Raw genomic sequence first — 15587 nt, 5'->3', positions numbered from 1 at the left:
TGGGAAACTTCAAAGACCCAAAGCATCGAAAATGGTTAGTTGAGCAGTGGTAGGACTTTAATGCTGGGTCAACTCATATTTTCACTATATCCCTTCTACCCACCCCCTACCCTCAGGGCAGTAGGCAGTATGGGTTCCTTGGGTAGTTTACGATCTATCCTACATATTTGTAATGATATTTTCGGCCTGAATCATATATAAATGTGACTTTGTATAAAAGATGTCTATTGTCACTCTCCACACATATGTCATTTTGCCTATCATTACATCAATCCTTCATGAATCTTTCTAGGCTTTTAAGCTATTATAATGGATGTATATGGGTGTTATTCCAGGTCTCTCATCACATCACAGGCTTGTTATGTTGGATATCTCGACATAATGTGCAAGTCTCGCTATTAATATTCATTCTTTTATCTTTACACTCACTTACTGCACACATGTATTTCATTTGTCATTATTGATGTTTCGGATTTCTTTAGCTTATATCTCGGTCACATGGTAACCAATGGATGAGAAAAGACTACAAATAAACTCACCTAGACTCGGACTACAACCTTCATTAAGCTGACTACTGATTCCCAGGTACCGAGTATCAAAACCAAATACTGAGTACCAATTACCATGTACCAAGTACTGCATAATGAGTAACAAGATAACTAATTGACAAGAAAAGACTACCACTACACTCACCTGGACTTGGACTACAACCTTCGGTAAGGAAGTTAAGCATAATAACAACTTTCATTTTTTCATTATTGCTGATGTTTTGCCGAATGACAAGGAAAGACTACCAAGACACTCACCTTGACGTGGACTACAACTGTCATTTTTCATTATCATTTGCCTATATTGACTACTGAGTCTCGAGTACCAATCACTGACCACCGATCACCGAGTACCAAGTACTGAGTACTGACAAATACAATTACCAAGTTATTTGAACCCTACACCAATGGATAATACATACAAATACAATTCGTATCCATGTGAAGTACTGGGTTTCAGGTTTCGACACTCGACACTTGGTGATTTGTGCAACAAGTGAAAAATGGACATGTTGTGTACATGATTTTGGGTTTCGGGCTTCGGGTCTCGGCCCTCGGCACTTGGAACTTGATGATCCGTGTAATGTAAATGAAAAATGGACATGTTGCACACTGGGGATTGAGTTTCTGGTTTTGGCACTCGAAACTTGGTGATTTGTGCAGTGAGTGAAAAATGAACATGTTGTGCACATATTTTCGGGGTTCGGGTTTTGGCCCTCGGAACTCGGAACTTGATGACTTGTGTAATATAATTGAACAATGGACATGTTGCATACCCGGTTTTGAGTTTCAGGTTTCGGCACTTGAAACTCGGTGATTTGTGCAACAAGTGAAAAATGGAAATGTTGCATACATATTTTCGGGTCTCGGGCTTCGGGTCTCGGCCCCTGGCACTTGGAACTCGATGATTTGTGTAATATAAATGAAAAATGGACATGTTGCATGCCGGGTTTTGAGTTTCAGGTTTTGGCACTCGAAACTTGGTGATTTGTGCAGTGAGTGAAAAATGGACATGTTGCGCACATATTTTCGGGGTTCGGGGTTTGGATTTTGGCTCTCGGAACTCGGAACTCGATGACTTGTGTAATATAATTGAACAATGGACATGATGCACACTGGGTTTCGAGTTTCAGGTTTCAGCACTCGAAACTCGGTGATATGTGCAATGAGTAAGAAATGGACATGTTCCATACATATTTTTGGGTTTTGGGCTTCGGGTTTCAGCACTCAGCACTCGGAACTTGATGATCTGTGTAATGTAAATGAACAATTGACGTGTTGCACACTGGGTTTCGAGTTTTGGGTTTTGGCACTTGAAACTCGGTGATTTGTGCAGTGAGTGAAAAATGGACATGTTGAACAATGGGTTTCAGGGTCTCGGGTTTGAAAAATAGCATAATAACAACTTTCATGTTTTCATTATCATTTGCCTATATTGACTACCGAGTCCGATAAGGGACCCCTTGGATGATCCATTGCTCAATGAAATACTACACGATTGGAAATGTGCTGGTTATCAGATATTCATTTGTCAACTCCCGGGTCCCGGAACTCGGAAGTCAGGTATGGTTGACCCAAATTTGGGTGGTTGGAACTTGGCATCTCATAGGGCAACACAAGCTTCGCACCCCGGATTCTAAATTCTGCAAGACAACCTGTGCACCATCAAAGGCCATGTCAGGAGATCATCTGCTGCTCCGGGAACTCTGTAACTTTGATTTATTACCTCCTCTGAGTACAGTTGACCCAAAGGTTGATAATCGGAACTTGGCTTCTCGTAGGGCAACACAAGCTTCGCACCCTGGATTCCAAATTTTGCAAGACAACCTGTGCACCATCAAAGGCCATGTCAGGAGATCACCTGCTGCTCCAGGAACTTGGTAACTTTGATTTATTACCTCCTCTGATTTGGTTGATGTACAACTACCTCAGCTCCATCATGTCTACAATTATGATACACATGGGCCCACCCATCTATATTTTATACCACCCTCGGCCCACCCGTCTAATACAACATCCCATACAACACCCTCAGCCCACCCATCTAATACAATATTTTATAATACCCTCGGCCCACCCATCTAATTTAATATGTGTCTGGGCCCACCTGTGAATGTGATAACAAGTACCTACCCATCTATCTCATACACATCTACCTTAATACACTCATCTGCATAATATCCAACTACCTCGGCCCACCCATCTACCTAATATTCATGTACATCGGCCCACTCATCTACTCTATATATTCCCTGCATGGGCCCACCCAGCCTCCATCGGGAATAATTTGCCTCCCGGCCCATCCGTCATAGTCGAGGATATTTTTATCATGGGCCCATGGTCTGCTGGCCCGTATCATATGGGATATTATGCACGTCCGTTCCCTCGTATTATACGGAGATAGGTCACTGTAATATGTGCATTGTCAGGTATTGAACATTGAAATTCTTCTGTGTTCTTGAGGGCCTTCTTGCTATTGCTGTAGTAGAATTCAAGGCAGCTATCCTTGAGAGCTTGCGAGACAAAATTCTTTTATCTGCCCTATAAAACCAATAGTGAGTGACCACCTTGGGAGGAGTAAATGAGCAACAATACATCAGATGAATCAGGACTACTGAAGATAATTGTTGGTTTTCAGTAGCTTAGTGGCGTTTGCAGTGACACATTTTTGCATCTCTTCCTTGCGTGCCATGGCGCCCTTTGGGAAGATGCCATAGTATGTTTTTGTGATGGATACGACGACTTTCTTCAACTCTGTGCAGAATGTAAATAAATCATCACAGAGCTGATGGTGAAAATATAAGCACATTGTTTGTCCATTAACAATATTCTTACCAGCCGCACCATTTGTGTCTGGTACTGCGGAAAATAGCCTAAAAACAATGAGATTTGTGAAGGGGTAAGTCGATGTGAGAAATCTACTTACCATTATCCAATTTGATCTTTTTCTCATGATATATCCACAATTCAGTGTCAATGACTTCATGGGCGAGTTGTAGTGCGTCTCGATGCTCTGGAACAGGATGCATTAGAATGGCCTGTAGACACATCTCTAACTTTGCTGCCTGTAAAAATGTTTGCCAAGCGGGTGGGTAGAAGCCAAGCTTTGTGGGGTCCTCTTGAGCTGTCCTGGTCTTTCGTTGATTTCTGTACAAATCAGGTTTGTCAGGTGTAGCACTGCGAGAGCGCGAATGAGTGGGTGATCTTGCATGATCTGACCGATAAGCGGGCTTTGGCAGAGAGCGTTTTTGAGAGGAGACCTTGGAAGAAGTGCTTGGTCGAGATGGAGAGTGCCGACGAGGAGACTGCATGCGGGAGGAAGGATACTTAGATGCATGTCTGCTGAGGTGATGCAGGATGCTGAGCTGGAGACCTTGACCGTATGAGAGGAGAATGCATGCGAGGGGAAGGACACTTAGATGAGTGTCTGCGAGGCAATGCAGAACACCAAACAGGAGACCTTGACCGAGAATGCACACGGGAGGAAATATGCTTAGATGAGTGTCTGTGAGGCGATGCAGAATGCCGAACTGGAGACCTTGAGCAGTATAGAAATAATATGCAACAAGCACTCACATTTGGAATGCCACACTGGAGCAGAAGACCCAGACACCACACATTGAAGTGAGGGTCGATGAGGAGACTTGGAGTGTATTAAGACTGTGCACAAAGGGTAGGACTGATTCCAAAGGGCTTGGCTTCAGCTCGTGCACTGCGCCCCTTACCCGAGTATGTGCCCTTAAGATGAATGTGAGAAACTTCCGGAGGGGTGCGGGAAAGTTCCGGAGGAACTTCCGGAAATTACTATGAGGTTTTGTCCTGGTACAGATATCTGTAATGGCTACTCAGGATGAATCCTGAGTAGAATGGATACAGAGGAAAGGCTGCAGGGACAAAGTCCAAAGCAGAATAGGTCTGGAGGAACTTCCGGAAACTCGGAGGAATGGAGGAGCAGAGGATCAGAGGATCAGAGGATCAGAGGATAGGAGTGGAGGAGTGGAGCTCCGGCCTAGGGAATTCCTCCCTAGGCCTGAGATGGATATTGACTAAGTCGGAGGACTAGAACTAGTATGAGGACTTAGTGTGAGGTCTAGTGCGAGGACTAATATGTGCAATATTCAGACTAAGGAAATACAGGAGTTTCTACAGGGTTTATATACTACGGAGGACATAACAGAGAAATCAGTCAGCACAGTCCGAAGCTATGTGAGGCTGTGGACGGAGTGTATAGAAAAGTCAAACACTAGTCTATCGTAAAATAGTAAATGAAGATGGAAATGAGAACATAGGAAAATAAAGGCGGAAATGAAATGAGGTACAGAAAATGAGTATAGACTAACTGGAGAAGGAACATACAAAGGGAAAAGGCACGGAAGATAGATGCGGGTCGGATCCGGATGTCCAGAAACAGGTGATTACCATAAGGGGATGAGCGCTGATTTAAGGTTTGGGTTTGGATATGAAGCATAGGTCGGATCCGGAGATGTGTGGATATGCAAAGGTACAGGGATCCGGGTGTATGGGCATCTGGACAGATAAAGGAAATGGACAGGGGGTCCGGATGAGGCGTGGGAACATTGTCGGATGTAGGTCCGGAATATGGGATATGACAGAGTGGCCAGAAGCATGTCTTTGTTCAACAAGTTTTGCTTTCATTAGAAAACTTGGTGAAGGAGCCTTACATCGTCCATTCTTCGCTTGATGACGCTCGAGCACATCAAAAACTTCCTAAAGAAAATGTAATGAGGTGAATATATAAGACAAAATTCGAAACACTTTCCTCTGTTTTGTCCCTGGCTTCATCTTTAGAATCGTCATCAAAGTCTTTCTCTTGAGTGTCAGGCTGGTGGTTAAAATCCTCATCATTATCTAGATTATCATCATCCAGATTAGCATCGTCAAGATTAGCGTCATCGAGATCAAGATCATCCTGAGTTCCATTCTCATGCTTGTCACCTGAATTCCCTTCATGCTGGCCAAACACCGTGATATTGCCTGTGTCCTGTTAAGCCCCATCCCTGCAGCGGGCACACGTGAAAACAGACAGATGAGATGGTAGTGGGAGACATACATTTGTTTGTCGTCATCGTCGTCAATTCTGCCCTGATCCTTGTCATCGTCACTGGTATCAGACTCTGCCGCTTTACCTCTGGCCTCCTTGAGAGTACGATTGCTGGACTGTGTCGCCTTCTGGATGCTCTGACTGCTAGTGGATGTGGGCTTCCAAAACCCAAACCTGTCTGAAGAGTACATTTTGTGTGGGACTGGTCGAAGAGATGCGCCGGAGTGCTGGGCTTCTGGATTGGCTTTATTGTTAGCTCCAACAGAACACTGAGTCTTAGTAGTAGCCTGGAAGAAGGTTAGCTTGCAACAGTTCATACTGGAACTTTGACTATGCACCATTGCATTTTTCTTTGATTTCCGGAGCTAGGAAGGAGCCATGGGATTTTCTTCTGCATCACTGATGTCAAGAGTGGTCTCTTTCCGAGTTTTCCTCGATGGAGCTGCTAAAGTTTTGCCAGTTTTTTGCAGCTGTGCTGTGTGCCCACCTTGGCCTCAAGTAGATCTTGCACTATGTTGAGTAGCCTCATTGACGTCATATGAACGCCTGGCCTTCTTCCTCGGTGGCATTGAGCAACTTGAAGGCAGGAAAAATTGAGGCTTGGTTGAACTTTCCTGTCGCTTCCCATTAGTACTAGTTGTCGAGTGGTATCACATAAGCCGATATTTGTAAACTAGCACAAGCACTGCATAAAACTACACAGCTCCAAATGTAATAAGCATGAGGGGTACAACGAGTTGACAACAACATATAACAAAAAACTTCAGGATTGTCACAAGGGCAAGCAGATTCATAATTGTGAGGATGAGAATTGTGAGAATAAAATACTAGTAATGTTGAGAGTCCATAATGCCTCAAAGCACCAGCAATCACGAAGAGCATTGCAGGACATGCACCAAAATAAAGCTCGGGATGCCTTCTCAGGACAGTTTTGTCCTTTGGTGTTTCTTTTGTTTGAGACGACAAGGCGACAAAGGTTCGGAAGGCCCTGCTGAGCATATCGGAGGATGAAGGGCCAATGATGTAATAAGACAAGTGGAACGACGGGGTAAAGGCTCAGATGGCCCTGCCAGGGGAGGAGGGTGACCTGTGCGAGGATGAGGATTCTGGGATACTGTTATGGAAGAACGAGGACTTTGGGGCCTTCCTGAGAATGGCTGTTCTGTATCAAGAGATTGCATATACTTATCAAGTACGTCGAGGACTCCAGCATGAGTCATCTCCACCTGATTTTTGGGTCCATTCGCACAGTAAACTATGGAGCCCCATTCCTGGACGATGGGTCTGAATTCTGCAAAGTATTCTGATGTTCTAGCGACGAAGAATCTACCCTGCATCAAGACCCCCATCTTGGCGAAACAAATCGTACTCAAAGCTAGATGGGTATCAGCCTTGCCCAAAGCCTCATAGGCACTCACCCATGGCAGAGCTTGCTGAGACCACATAGGTGCCAATTGACCATGTGGCCCACCATACTTGGCAATGAATTCGAAAAATATATAAAATAGCGACTCGAGGTCATCGCTAGGCTGGTGTTCAATGAGTTCCGTGTCAGTGTTAATGTCCTGGCTGTCCTCGATGCTGTTCATATGGTTCAAATGAACATCCTGGTCTGTGACGTCGGTATTGACCCCATGCGGGACTAAATCAAGCATAGCCTGAAGAATATGGATCAAAATGTAGGGCATGGTTCCCTGAAAGAATGAGATCAAGAGCTGCTAACTAGATTGTATACCAAAATTTACTGTACCATGTGAATAAGTACTACTTGTGCCTTCCACAAGGATTGAGGCATGATCAAAGTCGATAAAGTAGCCAATACCTTCATGAATAATGAAGTTGTTGGGACTGAGGTCCCCGTGTAAGACTCGGTTCTCAATCATCATGCGATGAGCTGAAAATAATTAGTCAGTGCAAACAAGCTCAACATGAAGACTCACCAACTACAAAGGCATGAAAGGCGGTGAGCAGCTCCCGTCTAGAGCTGAATTTAGAGAGTGGTTGTCTGCAGGGAGACAAGAGAATACGACGATGGAACCTGTTGCAGAACAACAAGTCGTCCCGATTGTGTGGGTGATATTGACTGTGAATACACGCTGTGCAGTCAGGCTCCCCATCATAATACACATCCCAATGGTCCACAAGTTGGACAACATTGGGGATACCCTTGATCATCTCCAGGATGGTGGCTTCATGCATCCTCTTCTCCTCTGTCACCCAACAGTCTTTTAAAGCATACTCCTTTCCACCCTTATCAGTCATGCAATAACAAACCATCCCATGACAGAAGAGCCCATGGCTCTTCCACAGAACCTCCATGATAGAATAGGTATTGTTGCAATTGTCGTTCACCCAGCCCTTCACCCCATCTGCTAGATTTGAATGTGTCCCTATGAATGCAGCGTGACACATGTGGATGGTTGGATCGAAACCCATATGATGACTATCTGATAGTGTGAGGGTACCTAACATCTCCGTGAGTCTGTGAAGCTGATTTGCACAAATCGAAAAGCCAACGACAAATCAACGCCACGGTTGTTCTCTCATAATAAGGTAGGCTTTAATCATAGAGCCCCAGAACACTGGTATGTCTCGCTTTTTGGCAAGATCACTGGAGGTGTGCTCCACAAAGGATAGGACGTCTGCCCATGTTTTCTTTGTGTCCTTCAGTGCGAAGTCAAACAGGGCTATATAGGGCTTCTGGCAATTGTATTTGTCAGGTATTGGAGAGGTGGTGAACTCTGCAGACCAGTACTGAGATCCCCTGGAGTCTGGGATGTTGAACGGGAGGTGAGTTTTCAATTTGTGGCATAGATGATACTGGATGGTATAGAAGAGGCGTTGAAATTCTTTTTCAGTTGTAACATGCTCCTACCTGCATCTTTTCTTCGATCCTGGCTGATACTCTTGGGAGCCCCATGTTTCTTGTTTGGATTGGCCAGGGACCACGGATTCAAGAGAAGCCCCCATCAATGTACTAGCATCCTCGACCTCTGTTTCAGCAACTTCTGTATGATCATCCTCTGTACGATCATCCTCTGCACTGTTGTCCTCTTATTCAATAACAGGTGTTGTGCCACGAGTACGCTTGGCTTGTTTCCTCCTCACATTTTACTTAGAGAAATCGTTCTCAGTAGCAATCCCCTCCGGCTGAATCTATACTCGCGTCCAGAGGTCTACCCCACTTCACCCTTTCTCCCCCTTTCTCCCCTTCTCACTTAGCTATCATTCCTCACACACAGCGGGTGTACTTTCTTGACCCAAGAGGATTGCTATGAAGCACTTCCTTCAAGTAGAATGCAAAGGGAGCAAAGGTGGAACAGAAAGAAACTAAGGCGATCTTGGAAAAGTGAGTCCACCGATAAGAGCAAAAGCGAGACTGCAGGTCCGGTGAGTGCGCGATGCAAAACAAATGAAAGAAAGAGGATCCTAGGTAAAGAGCAGCAGGTTCTAGGTAAAGCACAGTTCCGCAAGTAGCGGCTAGGTGTAGATGAGGTTTATGGCTGAGGTATAACTAGGTATGAAGTGCTAAGTCGGAAACTGAGAGCAGTTCGGATCCACGCAGAGTGTTAAGACCATGCACAAAGGGTAGGACTGATTCTGAAGGGCTTGGCTTCAGCTCGTGCGCTGCGCCCCTTACCCGAGTATGTGCCCTTAATTGCAGATGACATCCGGAGGAAGTCCAGGGAAGTCCATAGGACTTCCGAAGGAGCGCGGGAAAGTACGGAAGGACTATCCGGATCCGGATGAGTGTGAGAAACTTCCGGAGGGGTGCAGGAAAGTTCCGGAGGAACTTCTGGAAATTACTATGAGGTTTTGTCCTGGTACAGATATCTGTAATGGCTACTCAGGATGAATCCTGAGTAGAATGGATACAGAGGAAAGGCTGCAGGGACAAAGTCCAAAGCAGAATAGGTCCGGAGGAATGGAGGAGCAGAGGATCAGAGGATCAGAGGAGCGGAGGAGCGGAGGAGCGGAGGAGCGGAGGAGCGGAGGAGCGGAGGAGCGGAGCTCCGGCCTAGGGAATTCCTCCCTAGGCCTGAGATGGATATTGACTAAGTCGGAGGACTAGAACTAGTATGAGGACTTAGTGTGAGGTCTAGTGCGAGGACTAATATGTGCAATATTCAGACTAAGGAAATACAGGAGTTTCTACAGGGTTTATATACTATGGAGGACATAATGGAGACTCAGTCAGTGCAGTCCGAAGCTATGCGAGGCTGTGGACAGAGGATGTAGAAAAGTCAAACACTAGTCTATCGGAAAATAGTAAATGAAGACGGAAATGAGAACATAGGAAAATAAAGGCGGAAATGAAATGAGGTACAGAAAATGAGTATAGACTAACTGGAGAAGGAACATACAAAGGGAAAAGGCACGGAAGATAGACGCGGGTCGGATCCGGATGTCCAGAAACAGGTGATTACCATAAGGGGATGAGCGCTGATTTAAGGTTTGGGTTTGGATATGAAGCATAGGTCGGATCCGGAGATCCTGGCAAGTGGATATCAGATTTGAGTGTCCGGGTTTCGGATCTGGATGTGTGGATATGCAAAGGTACAGGGATCCAGGTGTATAGGCATCTGGACAGATAAAGGACATGGACAGGGGGTCCGGAGGTCCGGATGAGGCGTGGGAACATTGTCGGATGTAGGTCCGGAATACAGGATATGACACAGAGCCTAGGTAAAGAAAACTCAGAGGCATGTTCTTGGAGCAGTCAAGAACACACGGGTTCAGAGTGAGGATGAACAAAACTTGTTAATTTGAACAAAGTACTAAGAATGTCTAAGGTGACTCTGCAAAACAAAGGTAGCATCTGAGGGAAAGGAAGTATCGTACTGTATGTAGTGTGTGAGGTTTTATCCTACTGCAAAGCATCTGGAACCTGTAGGCAAGAACTGTAGCGATGAAAATGAGGCTGATAAGTAATATGTAATGAGGCTACGCGCAGAATGGAATATGCAGATACATGTAATAAGCCTTGCTATTATTTAGTCAAACCGAGAGAGAAAATGAACATGTACCAGCGGAAATAGGTGGACATGGAAAGGACATGGACGGACAGCATGAGATGAGAATGCAAAGTGTGCAGAGCGGATACAAGCACAGGAATATGCCAGGTAGTGTCGGCCAAGAGATCCTTGCCATTGGTAATACTAGGAGATGAGACAGAATCTATATCTTTCCATACCTCTTGACACCAATATCAAAAGACACACTTTGCAGCCCAGGGAGGATGCAAGTGTCATACCATATCTAGCCTTAACTCCTTATGCAAATCAAAAATGGAGCTGTTCAACTCTGGTGCTTCCAGGCACATGTCCTCCTATCAAGATCTGTTCAAATGTTTTGTTAGTATAACACCAAAGCCCATTACCAGAGCAGACAGATACACCTTTGAGGCCATAGGAAAGCAAAACATTCAAATCACTCTACCAAATAGTCAGTCTCAACCTAGGATACTGCTAAAAGACGTGCTGTATGCACTGAAGTGAAGGAAAGTCAAGCTCTAGAGGTCAAGTTGGCAAGACTACAGGCATGGGAACAATAATTCTGGCAGGCTTACTCTCTCATACCATAGTACAGGCAGCTGCTCCAAATGACAAGAGAGGTACTAACATGCAAGTGCAACTAGACATGAAGCAGTAATTCTATGAACTGGATAAGGACTATACATGTGGTGGATTGGCTACTTATATGTGTATGGCTACTGCACATGGGCTACACATGGACCATGCTACCTAAATAGGCAGGCAGACAATTCTACTCCAACATGAAGATGGGACTAACATTGGTGTCAATTAGCTGGCTGTCAAGTGCTGGATATGTGGTACTGTTCTGTGAAAACTTGTGCAAGATCTTTGATGCAAAGAAGAAGCTATTGGGAGAAATTCCAGTTAATAAAGGGTTGTACTGTATAAAAGGCCCCAAAAGACCATTCATGGGAGCAGCAAAGGCAAACAAAGTACTCACCATGTGTGATGCCCATGCTAGACTAGGTCACATTGCTCCAGACAGCATCAAATGAATGCTAAAAGATGGTGTCATTACCGGAATAATGTTGGACCCCACAGACTCCACCATGGATAAGTGCAACTCATAGGGAGTAAGCCCCCACATATAGGGCTATGTCTGACATAGGGTCACAGACCCCAAAGGACAAAAAATTAGATTTAAAAAAAAAATGTAACTCATGTGAGTATACAAAAGCCACCTGTAAAGTGATCAGAAAGACATGAGCACTTCAGTGACAAAGTGTACACAGACTTGTGGGAACCATACCCAGTGAAAACACCTGGACAAAAGGAATATTTTGCATCATTTACAGGTGACCATACCAGATTTACTTATCTCTATTTGCTGCAAACAAAAGATGAAACATTCAGCACATACCAAAAGTTTGAAGCTTGGAAAAACATGCAGTTTGATGCCAAGATTAAATGACTTCATTCAGATCATGGGGGAGAGTACACTGGAGAAGTGTTCACTCATTATTTGCATAGCAAGGGAACATAACACAAGCTTACCATACACGACATGCCAGAACACAATGGAGTCACAGAGCAACTCAATTGCACCATTATCAAGAGAACACATGTATTGTTGCACACCAGTGGGTTGCCGAAGTTCCTGTGAGGGGAAGCCATTAAAAAGAAGCCTAACCTCAAAAACTTACCAGTTTGGGGGTGCAATATTAAGGTCCACTCAACAAACAGCTCAAAGCTTGACATGCAAGAAATAGATGAAAGATAGATGGGGTTTGACCATGATAGTAATGGCCACTGGTGTAGCATTTGGCCTTGCACTAGAGCTTGTATTCTGCTATTTTCCAATGTATGTTAAATACCCATCACTCATGAATCACTTTCTGATGTTATCTGACACTTACCCATTCAATCTGATGTTTACCCACTAACCTGATGCTAACCTGATGCAACCCGATGCTAACCCGATGAAACCCAATGTTTAGACTGACTTGGCTGATGAAATTCCATGCACATGTCCTCCCTATGTCATGTCCTGTTATATCTATCCCTTCTAGGTGTGTAGTTACTTGTTTTCATGTCACTAACATTGTAGACTGTATTATTACATGTCTTATTACATAGGACATCAGACCCAAAAATTATCACTACTACTTTCACCTATTACTGGGTGCGGGATCTATCTTTTCCGCCGGAAAAACATTAAACTTTGTGAAAGAAAAGGTCAAAATTTATCTTGTATTTAATCTGTCTAAAAATGATAAAACATGATCATAATGTTCTTCTAAATTTCTAATGGAACAAACTGCAAACAAATTAAAATTTGGTGGTTTAAATTTCTTCATGATATATCAGGTGACAATTTTAGAATAATGTTCACCTTTGTTACTGAACAAAATACTATACAAATTAGAAGCAACATGGGGTATGATTTGTTTTGAGAAAGTTTATCAGAAAAGTTGAATGGAGAAATCAAAACTTTTATTATTATTTATTTCATGGAAAAAGCAGACAAAATCAGGACCACAGAACTATTTAAATTTTTCCTAACATTGTTGGACAAAAAAATCAAAACAAGATTGTGACCTTCTGTCACGATGAATATCATGTTTTATCAATGGCGATACAGGGAACAAATTGGGAGCCAAATTTCTACATTTGTCTCAAATTTAGACATGAGAAAAACAAAAAAGAAATTGAACAGAACAAATTATGAACTTGGTTTCTGATATGTCCAGAGTTTGTTTGCAATACAAAATAAGGAAAAATTGAAACAAATATTAGGAATAGAGGGTGTGTAAATGATGAATGGTCAGAGTCCTGATCCTGATCATGGTTCAGAAACAGAACAAAATAGCTTGAAAAATGCATGTAGTCTTCAGATGACTCTTGTAGACATCTTCGAGGCTCTTTAAATCAGCAACACTTACCTCTTTTCTAAACTTCTACTGAGCTGTGCATTGCTAAGGCAGTCCAGTATGTCATCTTGGAAATCATGTATTCAGTACTAAATCACTCATGCAGTTCCTGATTTACAGACTCAAGGCCCCTAACCCCACAACACTGTGCCTGCTAAGGTGGTTGATATGTAACAGTGCATGCACTTGCGCTCATCTGATCCAACACCTAAGATCAGCATTGCAGAGGGTAAGTCATTGGTTCATGTAGAATATTCTAAACTAAATAGTGTGCAGGGATGAATCTTATACTAGCTGATACTTGCCAATCACATTTCATAATCCAATCATACCCTCACAATGCATGCCAATCCCCTTACCACTTATGAATAATCTTGGCCGCCATCTACAATTACATATACATACATGACCAACCCACATATTTACATGAGGGAGCTTGTAATAATCAATGGAGATGGAGATGGAGATGCATTGGCAATGTGCAAGGTAAGCTATCACATTATTGAAAAACTATAAACTGACAAAGTGTGCAGGGATGCATCTTAGACAAGCTTATCCTGATACCAACACCAATCCCATCTCTGATCATACCATCACAAATTAAGCCAAAAATGTATACAAGACTATTGGCATCAGGATGTACCCAGTGAATACATGCTGAAATTGTGACAATGTTGCATAAAACTTACTACCTCACAGTTCTGAGCATTTTATGCTTCATAGACGTCTGCATTGATCTCGAAACATCTCAAAAGCTAATATGTGGGAAGCGGTTGTGCACTATGTGTCTGGCACATGCTCAGGTTCATCTTTGTCAGGTTCTTCAATATATTTGTCAGCTAAATGGTCAAGAGTTGATTACTGTTGATTCTTTTATAATGCTCTTATTGCAAAAGATACAGACTCCTGCTGGGGCTCTTAACTTCAAGACCTGTTTATCTAATAATTTCTCTAAAAAGTGCTGATGGCAGACCCCCATAGTGGGCCCATGAGTGAAAACTGACATAATCTGTATAATGATGTGTATTTTGCATTAACTTGTGATTCATTATGTTCCACCATTTTGGATTTCATAGAATAAAAACATTGTTATTGGCAGGTTTCAAATCTGCACAGTTGAAGAGAAACTGATTTTAAATCTGATGACAACTTGACCAAGACCAATGAAGATCAATGTCTGAGATGCTGTCTATGAGCAAATATTCAAGACACATATTCTTAGAGAAAAAATGAGACATTCAACAAGTTTCAAACCTGTTGCACTCTGATGAAAACAGATTTTGATTCTGTTATGACAGCCACTTAGCTAAACATGATTGTGATCAGCTTGCAAGCAAACCGACCATGAGCAGATTTCAAGGTGTGTTTTTATAGAAAATGAATTTTATTATTGGCATGTTTCAAACCTGCACAGTCCAAGAGAAACAGATTTTCACTCTAATGATCACTTGGAAAATTTATCTTTAGCAGGTTTTGAACCCACACACACAGATTTAGATTCTGTTGTACTAGCTGCTTGGCTAAGACCAGTTGGATGCACTTTCAATAAATTCATTCAGAAGTGAATCCTTAAGGCACATTTATCTGTTAGGTTCCCTTCCCAAGCAAGTTGTAGTGCTGTCAGTGAATTGAGGTGTGCCCATTTGTATTTGCTTGCACTTGGACCTCTGAAAATCTATACACTGCAAAAAAATTATGAGCAGGCTTGAAAGAAACAGATTTTGATTCTGTTGCAACATTAATAGGTTTCAAATCTGCACAGTCTAAGAGGGACAGATTTTGACTAAGACCAATTAAGATTGGTGTGAGATACTGTTTATGAGCAAATATTCAAGGCATGTTCTGATAGAAAAAATGTGACATTCAATGGGTTTCAAACCTAAGTGCATGAATTCACTGGATGCTCAGCTTTCATATTTTTGTACTGATGTCAGGAAATGTTGGGGTGCGGATACAGGGAAAGGTCCATACCACTTTGGAGCAAGCTTCCGAGAGGGGAGTTTTAGTCAGAAATTGGTCGATGATAGCCATATCTTATTGCCTATTTTCCAGGGCTGATATTTCAAACCAA

General features: G+C 43.0%; 5 protein-coding genes across 5 annotated transcripts; 3 read left to right on the top strand and 2 right to left on the bottom strand.

Moving 5' to 3' along the window:
* Nucleotides 1-3159: 3159 nt before the first annotated feature.
* Nucleotides 3160-5801, bottom strand: F5147DRAFT_776826 (uncharacterized protein; the record flags this gene model as incomplete). Its single annotated transcript, XM_041441898.1, has 6 exons — nucleotides 3160-3333; nucleotides 3384-3421; nucleotides 3475-4078; nucleotides 4125-4139; nucleotides 5323-5543; nucleotides 5594-5801. 6 exons carry the CDS (start codon nucleotides 5799-5801, stop codon nucleotides 3160-3162), a joined length of 1260 nt encoding a protein of 419 aa, XP_041289746.1.
* A 729-nt stretch (nucleotides 5802-6530) lies between these two features.
* On the bottom strand, nucleotides 6531-7929 carry F5147DRAFT_776825 (uncharacterized protein; the record flags this gene model as incomplete). The annotated part of the gene is made up of 3 exons (XM_041441897.1): nucleotides 6531-7304; nucleotides 7356-7504; nucleotides 7551-7929. 3 exons carry the CDS (start codon nucleotides 7927-7929, stop codon nucleotides 6531-6533), a joined length of 1302 nt encoding a protein of 433 aa, XP_041289745.1.
* Nucleotides 7930-9274: 1345 nt separating this feature from the next.
* On the top strand, nucleotides 9275-9682 carry F5147DRAFT_776824 (uncharacterized protein; the record flags this gene model as incomplete). Its single annotated transcript, XM_041441896.1, has 2 exons — nucleotides 9275-9423; nucleotides 9478-9682. 2 exons carry the CDS (start codon nucleotides 9275-9277, stop codon nucleotides 9680-9682), a joined length of 354 nt encoding a protein of 117 aa, XP_041289744.1.
* Nucleotides 9683-10898: 1216 nt separating this feature from the next.
* F5147DRAFT_581825 (uncharacterized protein) lies at nucleotides 10899-11108 on the top strand (the record flags this gene model as incomplete). The annotated part of the gene is made up of 1 exon (XM_041431617.1): nucleotides 10899-11108. The coding sequence occupies one exon, from the start codon at nucleotides 10899-10901 to the stop codon at nucleotides 11106-11108; it is 210 nt and encodes a 69-aa protein (XP_041289743.1).
* A 284-nt stretch (nucleotides 11109-11392) lies between these two features.
* F5147DRAFT_581754 (uncharacterized protein) lies at nucleotides 11393-11641 on the top strand (the record flags this gene model as incomplete). Its single annotated transcript, XM_041431615.1, has 1 exon — nucleotides 11393-11641. One exon carries the CDS (start codon nucleotides 11393-11395, stop codon nucleotides 11639-11641), a length of 249 nt encoding a protein of 82 aa, XP_041289742.1.
* Nucleotides 11642-15587: the final 3946 nt, after the last annotated feature.

Source organism: Suillus discolor, assembly GCF_016758755.1.
Source record: "Suillus discolor strain FC423 chromosome Unknown F5147scaffold_52, whole genome shotgun sequence".
NCBI classification, from domain to species: domain Eukaryota; kingdom Fungi; phylum Basidiomycota; class Agaricomycetes; order Boletales; family Suillaceae; genus Suillus; species Suillus discolor.
The sequence above is the reverse complement of the archived record's forward strand: the minus strand, read 5'-3'. Positions and strand labels throughout refer to the sequence as shown.